The sequence below is a fragment of the Paralichthys olivaceus genome, chromosome 12, assembly GCF_024713975.1.
Source record: "Paralichthys olivaceus isolate ysfri-2021 chromosome 12, ASM2471397v2, whole genome shotgun sequence".
Lineage (NCBI taxonomy): Eukaryota > Metazoa > Chordata > Actinopteri > Pleuronectiformes > Paralichthyidae > Paralichthys > Paralichthys olivaceus.
In genome coordinates, this window is record NC_091104.1 from 5,391,078 (window position 1) to 5,404,174 (window position 13,097).

General features: G+C 45.4%; 1 protein-coding gene across 2 annotated transcripts in view; it reads left to right on the top strand.

Annotated features, from left to right (window-relative positions):
* Positions 1-13,097, top strand: part of atrn (attractin) — a 101,126-nt gene that overhangs the window by 54,600 nt on the left and 33,429 nt on the right. Inside the window, exon 26 of one of the 2 annotated variants that reach the window (XM_069536120.1) lies at positions 11,821-11,899. In XM_069536120.1, coding sequence (XP_069392221.1) covers positions 11,821-11,899 — 79 coding nt within the window. Of the gene's footprint in view, positions 1-9,386; positions 9,610-11,820; positions 11,900-13,097 lie in introns of those variants that run through there. The other variant, XM_069536121.1, reaches the window with a different exon arrangement.

Here is a 13,097-nt window from a genome sequence, read left to right on the forward strand (position 1 = left end):
CAGCACAGCACCGAGACACGATGTCCCGGAAAAAAAAATCTGCTTCCTCCGAGAGTGTGCACCTCTGTGTCACACATCTGTGCTTCATGACAGCTGATATTAAAATAACTGGTGGGTACTTCCATTCTACATGAGCACTTGCTGTGTATTTTTAGTGCAGGACTGGTCCCAGTGGGAGATAAAGCCCTGATGCTGGCAGTGTCGAGCACCTCAAGATGTCTCTCGTCATAGATACTCGAGCCTCACACTCTAAAAATGATGAGTTCTTACTCTGAGACAACAGTGCGGTGTCTGTTTGGACAAGTGACCCGCGGTAATTGAGCCGCGGCGGGTGAAGGCTTGCTGCTGCAGCCACAGAAGCCTCCGTCACCTGTTTATTCAAAGTTCAATAAAGCTTGACTCAGTAAACCCGAAGTAGAAAACACAATCCTCATGTACACATCGACCAAATCACCAGGGGACAGGAGCTGCTGAGTATTAACAGATGAACTCATGCATTGTTTATTATTCTTATTCAAAGCACCCAAAAAGAATTGCAGCCTTTTTAAATCGTCAACATAATTATGTGCCGCTAATGACGACTGACCTACACGCAGCTCACGTCTGTCTCAACACCTTTTAAAAAACTGTCATCCTCTTTGAGATGAATCATTAAAATCTGAAACACATTTAAAAAAAAAAAAAATCATATCTCACTCACTTTGCAGGTTGTATTTTATAATGATTTGTGATTTATATTTCTTCTCCCGTTGGAATAGAGGAGGATGTGATTTAGTTTGGGCAGAGGTATTAAAAGACGGGCCGGCAGAAGGTTGCCCGCCCTGGGCCACGTCTGGGATTTGATGACATGAATGAATCACCTCGGTGCCGACGAGCAGACGTCAGGTTTCTCCCCTGACACGTAGAAAAGTTTTGCTCAGATGAGCATCAGAGGGAAAGTTTTTGTCTGTTTTCGCTTCATTGTTGTCGACAGGTCGCGCGTTCTTCAACCTTCAGGTTGTGAAAATCTCCCTGACAGTGGTTCCTCGTCGCCATCGGACCCTGAGAGCCACGATCCCTCCTCAGCCGACAGCAGCTCTCAGAGAGCGAGCGAGCTGCGTTATCCCGCTCGCTGACCTCGGTCCATTTACCTTGTTAGAGCTGAGAGGTGATTAGTGTCATCACCCCACGTCTCACGAGTCAGCATCCCAGCCATGTATAACGGCCTCACCCTCCCTCTGCCTCCCTCTCTCATCTCCCCCTCTACTCCCCCTCACTTTAACGATGCAGCCGTTGCGTCATAGATTTTCACAGCTGGGTGTTTGCTCCAGGTCATCCAGCAGGTTGTCCACCCCCCTCCCTTGTACATTAGCTCTTTAATGGTACCGGTGCTAAAATTACAATCATGGACGGAAATAAAGAGCAAAGGTGAAATAAAGAGCATCGTTTTATGTGAAGCACTTGATCAGTGTATAAACCTCACATGATTAAATTATAAAGAAGCTCAGAACAGTTGAGCTAATCTACATAATAACAACCGGAGCTGCCTTGTAAGAGAAAGAGAAGACAAATTCCTGGATCTGCCCTTTTAATCAGATCCACTCCTCCCAACCCACCCACAGTGTCACGACGCTAAGTTCAGTCTTTTTTTTTTTTTTTTGAGTAAATCTGCCGACAATCAAACAGACAAATAAACAGCATTGAAAACGTAACCTCCACCGTGACGGTAATTAAATAATTTGTGTCGATGCAGCCACAGGCAAGCAGGCTAATTAACCAGCTAATCTCGTCTGTGACATCTGTATCAGAGCGGTGGCAGAGCTCGGAAACGTGGCAGCACAGGTTTCATTTTAAAAGGTTAATTCATCCACAAATAACCGACCCCACTCGCCCTAGTTGAGATATCTGCCTCAGATACTTCCACCGCCACCTGAATACAATACATGTAGACTGAATATCTGTTTGGAAAACTACAGCAGAATATCCAACACACAGTGTCTCACTCACTCAGTTCATTAAACCGTTGTTGTAGGAACAATTCCCACTGTTTTAAAGTTCCTAAAACTGATTTTGACGTGTTTCATTCGTCTGCAAACTTTTCCATCTGGTGCCGACGGTTGAATTTATGTGCACAGGTTAGTGACTCCTGTAAAACTGTTGCCATTTTGAGCCGATGTTTTGGTACCTGACCCACTTGTAGACAGAAGTAAAAGCACAGTCACTCTGAAAAAATGTTTGCACAGCGCTCCACACACGAACTCACCTGCCGAGCCACACGGCTTCTGTGTGTGTCGGCCCCCGGGGGGGCTCTGAGGACAACCAAGTGGCAACTCATGCATATTTTGTCAGCTGGAAGTGGCCCTGCAACAGAACAGAAATAATTCTGTTGTCATGATCATCATGTTACTACTCAGCCTCTTAAACACATCTGCAGGTTTAGACACGCGTACCGGAATCCTTTCAACAGTCGTTTAGACAAATGCGCTCTGGAAAACGTTTTATTTAAACATGGGAGGCAGCCGGCCACTCCATGGAGCTGTGTGCCCTCTGAGCTGTATGACTGTCCTTCACACACACACACACACAGTGACAGGGTCTTTTTCTCTCCTCCATCTGTAAGGCTTCACACCGGCCTGCATGAGTGCAAGAGTAGGGGGTCAGCTCAATAAAATCAATTCCAAATGCCAGTTTAAATTGCAACCCGTTTTACAAACGACAGATCATTCTCCATTATTTGCCCTGTGGTATTTGGTCTTAGCGGATTCATTATCGAGCTCGGAGCTGTTTCTGTGCCGTAATTCGGAAAGAGATCAATCAATCATCACGGTTAGTTGAAAAGAAAAGTGACATTGACCCGGCTCCCTGTTTGTACACAAACATCTGTCCTCGTGAGCGTCAAGCAGCAGTGACAGGCAGGGTGATGGGTGATTGACAGCAGGACGCAGCGTAGAGGACGCCGCAGCACAGGACATGAACTACAGCTGCGACTTCATCCATCCGTCAGGTAAAAGGCTCTCAGACTTCTAACTTTGAACGGTCGAGTCACAAACGTGTGTATATATAAAGAAAAGATGAAGGAGTTGTCCAACCGTCCTGTACAGCTCTGAATCCACCTCCGAGCACAATCCAATTTAATATGATGGCGCTCAGAGCGCAAACCTCCGCCAAGGCCCAACAGTCCCATTGTGAGACCACATTTAAATCCACTGGAACTGCGTTTTTATTTGGATCCAAACCAAATTGCTCAAACTCATAAGCTGCTTTCAGACACACACTGAATCCAGACATGTTCCTGAAATTCTCCAGAGGGGCTGTACTGCGAATACGCTAAGTCCGTTTGCTCTGACTGCGTTCTGGAACTTTTCCTGCCAGGCCGTTAGGAAAATTCACGGCGAGCGAGTAGTAGCGTGGTGATGATGATGACGCGTCTTTAATATGACAGATAGACAGAGATTTCAGGTTGAGGCCGAATTCCTGGATCCACGCCTAAATTTAATGAGTTCCTTCTTGGCCCATTTCCCGTCCTTCCACCAGGTTTCGTGGAAATCCGATCAGTAGTTTTTTTTGCGTAATCCTGCAAACAAACAAACAAACAAACAAACAGAAGGCGAGGGCTGAAACATGGGAACAGTTTGATTTAAATCTCCGTCGTAGTTTTCGTTCACACTCGTTGTTCACAGCCTGTCGGAAAACGTCCGAATCCTCCATTTTACAGAATCAGAAGTTGCAGATAGTTGTGAGTTACGGCTCCTCTCGTCTCTGTCCTCTACCTCCCCTCTGTTTATTAACATATTCCCTCGTGTTCAAACGCAATTCACCCATGATTCATTTCAAACACACAGAAACACTCGCCGCTGCGTTTGCCCTCAGCTTGCTCCTCGTGGCGTTGACTGACAGCAGAGACCCTCTCTCTCGGTTTCTCTCTCTCTCTCTCACTCCCCCGAGACACCTGAGTGAGGAGAGGAGAGGAGAGGAGAGGAGAGGAGAGGCAGAGCGATACTCGACACACATTCTTGTCCTAAGGGGCCTCCCTGGGCACTCAGCAGGGGCTGCCGCAGGTGCTGTGCCAGAATCTCCTTGTTTCTAAGCTTTGTACTTCTGTCTCTATCTCTGTGAATCTCTGCTTCCTCTCACTCGCTCCATCTGTAGCTCAACCTTTCCTGCTGCATTGCCGCCGATCCATTTTCTCATATTTATTCTTCCTCTCTCGCTCTTTTTTCTTCTTCTCACATCTCCTCCCAACCCCCTCTTCCTCCCCCCTCCCCCTCCCCTCCCTGCCTCCTCCCTCGCTCTTAACCCCTTCTCCTTTGCCTCTTGCTCCGTCTCCCTTTTTAATCCTTTCTTCTCCCAGCTCTCGCATTCTTTAGCACTCCATCTTTGTATCTGACCTCATTGTCAGGTCATCAGCGAGCAGCCAGAGCGAGAGATACAAGTGGAAGATGGAACAGAGATAGCGAGAGTGCAAGATGTGCCTCGCGGCTATATCTTCTTCCTGATAGGTCCACGAGGAGCTGAAAGTTGCTCTGCGTCCGATTAATAATGAATGAGTCAGATCAGTAGGTTCGACTGCGTGCGTCCACTCTCTGCTCCACCTCCTCCTCTTCCTCACCTGTAATGAGCGGGGAGGAGAGAACAGGAACGTGAACTGGGCCATAACGCACTTGTGGGGAGTACGGAGAGGGAGGCTGAGCTTTTTCTTCCCATCCGATCAGCCCTCTCTCTCCCTCTCTCTCTCTTTAAACCCATTACTGAGCTTTCAGGTCATTGTAGTTGTTTCTGTTGAAATAAGGTTTGACAGGTTGCACAAGCCAAAGCAGGAAACAATACGACGACTCTGGACTTGTCATACACCAGGCCGATAGATAGACTTTTAACAGGGCCCTGATTTTTTTTCTTTTTTAGCTCATTGTTTTTCTGGTCAGATCACGGTCAGGACGACTGGAGCTTTGTTTAATCCTTACATTTTGTCACTGCTGCTTCTTCTGTCCCGAGACGCGGCAGTGTTCTCCCAACAAGCTCAAAGTTCTCCGTCTTCCTGCTGGTAAATAGTTCCAACGCAGCTGCGGCGTGAGCGTAAAACCATTAATGATGATTTAGTGGAAGTTTCAAAGCAAAAGAGCTGCAGGTTGAAGCTGTTGCTCCTCATCTCAACAAGTTGTAAGAGGTTAAATGATAAACGTTGATGACGTGGTGAAGTTTGATTTTCTATAACTGCTTAGCATCTATGAATCGACATCAGGGGTACAGAACAAAACGGTTTCAAAGACAAATGTTTCAGTCGACAGGATCCTTCTTTCTTTACCTGCCGTTCTAAAGAAGTGAATCTATTCACACTTTCCAGAGAGAAGCAAGTTTTAAAGAAATCTTTTATTTTTTATTTTTTGCTTCTCTTTCAGGTGGGTCTGACTTCTTAGAAGTTTCTCCCCCCCCCAGAGTTGAACCTCTGAAAACCCACGAGTCAGTGTGTGATTCAGCAGACAAACTTATCAGCTGTAGTGAAAATGAAATGGCACTTGGCTGTCGAGCAAGATTTAATTTCTCACCCCGGAGTAAAAGCCAGCAGCAGGCGAGCGGTCGGATTAGTATTCAGCTGGCTGTGGACAACAAAGCCGGTCTGTTGGTGTTTGCCCTGTGGCTGTTGTTTTGCTGTCGGGTTGGCCAACGACACGTAAGAGCTCACCTCCCTGGCTGCAGCGACTCGTGGCTGTAACACACTCACGTCATCGCTATTTCCACACTTCGGACGGACACTGAAGCAAACGGATTTATTTATAAACCTGAAAGTTTGGACACTGGTCATAAATGTTTTATTTACTCAGCTTCAGTTGCGTTGTCTTCCTGGCCTGTCGGTCGGGTTAAAGGATCAAACTGTAGCAAGAAAGCCAAATCAGGAAATCCGTTTTTTTTGTTTTTGACTCGTCTTCAATGGAACAAATTTGAGTTTATTATCAAGTCACAACTGAAACTTTGGTAAATCTATCTTTTGACTTCCTGAAAGTCAAAGCGTGGCGATCCTCTGTTGCCTGTATTGCATCTTGTTGTTTCTGGCCGCTGCAGAGGGAGGAACAGCTGGTGGCAGCACTGTGGCAACAAACTGAGCAGCGGCCGATATCAGAAGCATCAACCAAAGTAAACATCGCAGGTTTGAAACCCTTGAGAAGTAACTTTTCGGGGCAGGAAGTGCATCCAGTGTTTGTTTGGCCTTGAGGAAACTGACTGAAGCCTAACTGTGATTGTTTACAATGAAGACTCCGTCGGGCATCCTGACATCTTTTTTTCTTCTTCTCATGTTATGGAGAACAAATAGTTTCCATCAAAGTAGAAAAACATTTTAGTGAGAAAGTAAGAAAGTCTCATCTGAAATTAGAAGTGAGGTGTCACTTGTTTGTCGAAAACACAACTTCAGCCACGTCAGCTACTCGCGTCGTTCCTCAAAAACAGAGACTGTAAATAAAGATGGACTCCGGAAGGAGCCGCAATATCGAATATCATCGTTACAAGCGCTCGGCTGAGAACGAGTCTGTCTCAGCTGTCAATCAAGACACCCTGTTTTTACAGTCCATGAAAATGATGGTGATCGTTATATAGACTATGCAAAATTGCATTTCTGCATCTGTTACTACGGCAGAAACTCTTATAAACCGATTTATTTATGTTTCAGACATATTGCAAAAAAAAAAAATACATCTGTTGTTCAGAAGACCAATAAATTGGGGACACTGCTGCATTTAAGCAGGGTCCCATTTCAATCATAGTAGTAATGACATTCATGACAATTTTGGGTTTACGAATATAAAACCGTCCTCAGAGGAACCGTGAACGAAACTCCTCGTTCAGACCTGCGTTACCTTCGGACCGCCGGGTTTTGCAGACCATGACTCAGTCGAGATTGTGATTCATGACAAGAAATCTGAGACGAGGACGGATAAAGTTTTTTCACGAAGTTGATTTTGGCATTACGGTTTCGCCTAACCGACCATATGGTGTTTTTTATCTGACAGAAAATCACTGGCAGGGCGTCGGGGAACGCTTCATCCGGAGGAAAAGAAGTTCTGTGCGTGGGTTTGGTTTCTATGACAACAAAAGAAAAGCACAACACTCACATCAACGTTAGGACGCTGCCACAAGCAAGCGTCTCCTCTGTCTTGGTTACCAGGGCGACGAGTCCCCGCTCCATGTGATCGGTTGCTTAAAAACAGTGATGACACCAGAGCCTTTTTTAACCAGAACCCCTCGAAGTGGCCTCACAAACAAGATGGAGGTCTCTGGAAAAAAGATGCCTTCTCTCTCAGAGGCCGTGTGCCGCCACACACACACACACACACACACACACACACACAGAAAGAAGACACGGACTCACGCCTTCAGGCGCTTACATAACAAACTGAGTGGAACATGGCGTCAGGGCACTTTTGGTCGACTTGTTAGCTTTTTCTCAGTCCTGGTTAAAAAAGCATGAAATACCAGAATGTGCTCAATTACAGGGCGGACTTAAACGGAGATGGATCTATTCACAGTGAGCGTTGGGTGCTGTAGCCCTGCAGGCTGCATGGAGCCGGATCTCTACAGTGAACCAAGCATCAGACATTTTAACATTTTCACCAGCAATGAATCGGCACTACTGCTGAAAAAGTTTCTTCTTCTTAACAACAAGAGGGGAGACTGGGATCGAACCACCGCCTCGAAGTGAGATCCAATTACAAATGGTCTCATGAGACAGATTCGGGACGCTTTTTTTTTTAATTCTACACCGTCAAAGTCTGAACTTGGCTTTGGGAATGTTGATCACATGCGCTCGTATCAGTGCAGTACAGTGTCAGTGGCACTTCAAACGAGGTGAAGTGTGGTTGTTGCAGGTGGTCGTGGCGAAGCAGCATCTGCCGGTGGAGGCTCCCCTCTGTTGTACGAGAGCTCCATGTGCGACGGAGTGTCGGCGGTGGAGGGGAGAGCTGAAGCCTGAGTAACTCGGCCGGTTTCCCTTGTGGAGGTTGAGATCAAATGAAGCGCACCGCTCTGTCTGTTTCCATCTGCGTCGTCTCCCCTTTGTGTTTGAGTCCATCTCCCCTTGTTCTTACTCTTTCCGTCTTTGTCTTCCGCTCTCTCTCTTCATCTCTGTCTATTGTTCTGACTTAAGCTTGTACGATCTAATTTCCTGTCTGTCTTTATCTCTCTGTCTTCCACCATTACCGTCCATGTCTCCCTGTGTTATTATATAAAGCTCCCTCCATGTTGCCCTTTAGAAGACCCACCTTCATGCTGCCTTCGCTTGTTTGCGCCGAGCCAACCAATGCCGGCATATTGCCGCCCTCATGGTTGACTTCACGTAGCATGTCGGCGTTCTGAAATCAGAGGCATGACATGTAAAACAACAGCGCTGGCATCTGTCTCGCAGTTTCGGCCGCTCCCCTTTACACAGACATCGATCCAACTCTCTGACCACCTCCACTGCCGCCATAAAGGCCAGAAAACAATGTTCCCTTCGTTGACGTTTGTACCTTTTTATGGCGAAGGAGCAAAACTCCCACCTTGAACAAGCTGTGAAGAAGGTGCCATTGTCTCTCCCCTCCCACCCTTCGTCTCCCTCTCCTCTTCCCCCCCAAACCCACTGAGCGGGGAGGCCTTTGATGCGAGGCTGATATCTATTCATGTGGGTTATTCATCAGCACTGTGTCGCTCTTTAAGCAGTGAGCAGGAAGCCAGATCAATAAGATGGCTGAGCGGATGGATCGCTTAGGAGTCCTCTTCAGCCTGGCGAGATAAGGGAAATTTTTTTTTTTTTTTTTTTTGAATGGATGGCGCTTGAAGAAGTCACACAGGGTGAGCAGGGAGCGGTGCAGGAGCAATGAATAAAGATCAGAGCGCATCGCAGCCAGTATTAAAACGGGCAGAGGCATTTAGATTGAAGAAAGTGGTGAAACTTTGGAGAAACATCTGTGAGGGGTCCCGCTGGAATTATGCCTCAACGTGGAGTTTCTAATTAAATCCACATCTAAACTCTGAAAGAGAGTAAACACGCATTGTTCCTGCGAAGTAAAATTAAAAAGTCGAGTTCACACAATGACGGAAAAACTGATTCAGGAAATCCAACGGCAGCAGTTTGCCTCGGTGTGGGTAAACGTACACAGAAATAGAACATGAGCGCATTAAGAAAAGGGTTTCACATTCAAATTAAACATTAAAATATAACATTTAATATGTAATAAACACTCATTCAATCTGTATTTGAAAATGCAGTGATGCAACAATTACATTTAAGTGCAGTAAAATTAAAGGTTTATTGACAGTTACAAACTTTGCATCAGGTTGTAACTTGATGAATGTGTCTGCTCCTAAGTAACCAGGTTTGATCGAGTCTGATTTCTGTCGTAACCTGATTCCCCCGAACTTCACCTGACTCTGAAATCTAGTTTCTGTAACGTGGGTGGTGCATCGGAGGAGCCTGACTTCTCCGGCTGTTTCCTCTGGAGGACGCCGCTCCGCTCCGTATCCACGTTACACAGGAGGTGGAAGTCGACAGTATCGCTGTGTCAGTCGAATCAAAGGAGACGGATTCTGAAAACACATCTATTCAAAGTCAGACTAAAACTGAAAAGTCGACTGTACGAGTCTAAATAAATAAGTTTCTGCTGCTGAGGATCGACTGACTTTTGTGAAGTCTAAACACATTTGTGCCACGAGGAAAGACGTTGGTATAATATCAAGACTGTTGCCAGATAAAAAAGAAAAAGAATCTTTGAGCAGTTTTGGTTTTTAGCTCTTTTGTCTTTAAGGCTCATTTTCTGATAAAAGCCTGATTTAGAGTTTATATGACATCAGAAGATATTGATTCATATTCTCGTTTGATTTTTTTAATCTGTTCAAACCATTTTGTCTTATTGCGACACAGAAACTCTGTGTCCCACCGTTCACTTGTCTAGTTTTGGAGGCAGCTCTGTGTTTCATGTTCACACATGAAACACTGAGGCATCCTCAACTTCAAATGTGCAAATTTCAGTTTTCTTACTTGATGGTTTTGCTGGAATTGATGTTTGGATCACTGGTCCTGAGGCATTTTTCCATCATGCTGCTGATACTTTGCTCATCAGAAGCCACTTGCCAAAACTGATTTGAGCTGAAATACGGGGGGGGGGGGGGGCAGACTGCTACAGGAACGCTGACAGGAAATCAGCGAAAGGCGTGACAGTCAGGGAATGAAGTTGAGATCGCAGGAGATGTTGTCTCTGATGTATTTGTGAGCGTGCGCAGTGGCACACACACACACACACAGACACACACACACACACAGACACACACACACACACACACACACACAGACACACACTGAGTCTTTGTTTTTATTTTCGCGGTTTTCTTTTCTGACTTCAACACAGTTTCCGAAGTGCAAGTGTGAAAGCAGTCAGGGGAAGTGAAGTGAGCCCTGGCAAACTCACATAAACACAAACACACACAAACACACACAAACACACACAAACACACACACACCGTGACACTAACAAACATCCTCTCCAAGACATGTCATCCCTCAAGGCGATTCTGTGAAGAGTGCAAAGAACACTCTGGGTTTGATATCTTGTATATTTTATTTGCTCAAATGTGGAAAACACTGAAAATGGAGAAGGCAAAAAAAAAACAAAAAAAACAATTCCCACAGTGCGACAAAATCCAGCTGAGGGAAGAGAGAGCAGGAAATATAAATCAAGACGACAAACACCGATGACAACTTAACGTCAAAAGTCAGAGGTGTGGAACTGTACAGAAACAACAACATCCAGAAATATTTCTCTTTCTCAATAGATAAATATGTCGGTGCATGCACATGAAGCTGACGCAGGAAACAGTCGGGGGTCCTGAACCTCGTCGTGAGCTCATGGAAAGTGTGAAGCACAGTCAGACACTTCTTCCTCTTAACGTCTCAATATCACGATTATTGGTTCGTGTACACAAGCGTACGTCTCGTCTGTTATTAGCTGCAAAAGTTGTTTGACGTCATTTTCTGACTTTCATAGCGTCACGATGGCGTTAAAGTTAAAGGTAAATTGTTTCTGAAACACTTTTTTTTTATCTGGTTTGTTGAAATCCTCTTCACGTCCGAGCAGCCAACAGGAGCCGATGTCTCTGGCCCTCGCAGGACTGTAATACACTCACTTACCGACCGACCGACCGGCCCGCCTGCGTGCACCCTCACATGTTCTCGCTGCACGTGATCGTCAGTCGGAGAGACGTACACCGCTGAAGCAGAGTCCAGTCACGGAAAAGTCGACCTCTAGCAGTTGTCAGTGCGCATTCATGTGTTTTGGGGGCGTAGCTTTGACGAGGGACCCAGTTGGAGGCGGCGGGATTTATCAGTGGCATATTTTCAAACATTCCCAGCTTTAGGTTGTGTGTGTGTGTGTGTGTGTGTGTGTGTGTGTGTGTGCTTCTTAATATGTTTTTTATTTAATATGCAGGTGAATCTGCTGTGATTTGCCAAAATGACCTTAAATGATTCCTGCGATGTCGGAGAAGCAGCTTATGACTTTTTAATCAGGAGACAAAAAAACCAACCCGACGTCTGGTCCGCGAGCGTCAGACCTGGAGCTCATTAAAAATAGATTGATGTTGGCTGTAATCACCTTGTCTGTCAAACACTGTCTGACCGAAAACACATGAATATGCAGAGTTTTGAAGAGTAAATTCAGTATTCTTGATTCATTTCTTTCAAAAAAAAAACCCACAGCCACGGTCGAGCACCTTTCACTACACATTACACCTCAGATGATCCCGTGGCTCCGACTTTTCCTTGTTGCTCGATTCGTCTTTTTTGTTTTTGACTCATCTCGTCCTCTCCCTGTCTGCACACAGTTGCTTCCTGTCCCTGCTCCTGGTGGCCGCCGTGGTCTGGAAGATCAAACAGAGCTGCTGGGCGTCACGGCGACGAGAGGTAAGCTTGAGACGCGAGAGTACGTCAAATATTGATCTTGGCCCCTCGGGCGGGTGAATTAACAACCATGCAAACATACTTGTGGTTCCGTTCATTTTGGTGTCTGTGAAGCTGTTGTTCGCTCTGGACGTTTCTGGTCGTGTAGTTTAAAAAGATCAAGCTGAGGCTTTGCACCGGAAAGTGTAAAGATACTCTGCAAACTCTAAAGGTTCCTTTTGGTTAATACACCATCCATCTTCTCTGCACGTCATTAAAAACACATGGGTTGATTAGAATATATTTAAACTTGTGCTCTTTGTCATCGATTCATACGATCAAAATGATATAAACAGTTTGAAAGGAAAAGAGCAGAAAGATTCGACCTGTTCTTTGGCTTCTCACTTCTTCTCTACTTTCCATGACCCATTTTAAATAATCCACAAGCCGTGCAAACTGACTGACAACATCACATTTTTAGTCCATTTCCAGGTCAAAACATTTTAATAATCAGTTTATTTAAAAGTCAACTCCGAGCTATTGCTTTATTTGAAACGAACGAGGCCTTAATGAGCTTTAAATGCCCGAAAGACGAACACTGATAAAATGCATGTACTTCTTGATACGATCACAGTTTCTCCAAACAGTCGTCCCTCGTTGTGTCTCTGACCACTTCTGTAAATATTGATATCTGTTTGTGGTGTTTCCCCCCCGAGGCTCCGCTCTGAGACCAGAGTACTTTACCTGCTGCTGTCTGGTAAAAAGCAGGATTGATCTTTCTATCTGTGCAGGCAGTGTGCAGTTGTAGATTGCTAAATCACCCGATGATACATTAGTCCTATCGATAATTAGTTCAGTACAGCGATAATATCAGTGTGTGGAAGGCAAACAATTAACTGCTACTGAGCTGCAAAGAGGCTGTGTTTTAATTACTGGAGCTGGGATCCTGTGCGTTCGCCTAAAATCCTGGGAACAAACCACCAAGCCTCAATCGTTACTTTTCCTCCTGCACATCCTCATTTAAAGTGGAGTCACATTTCTGACAGGTAGAAGCCAAACAGCCGGAGAAAGCTTGATATGTATCGCGGGGATAATTGCTCTAATGTGCTTCCTTAACTAGAAAAAGAAAACCTTGGGTGACATAAGCTTTAGATTGATTCAAGAAGGGCCACAACTCACAAGTCCCATTATTTTTATTTATTCTTTTGTTTCTTCTTTTCCT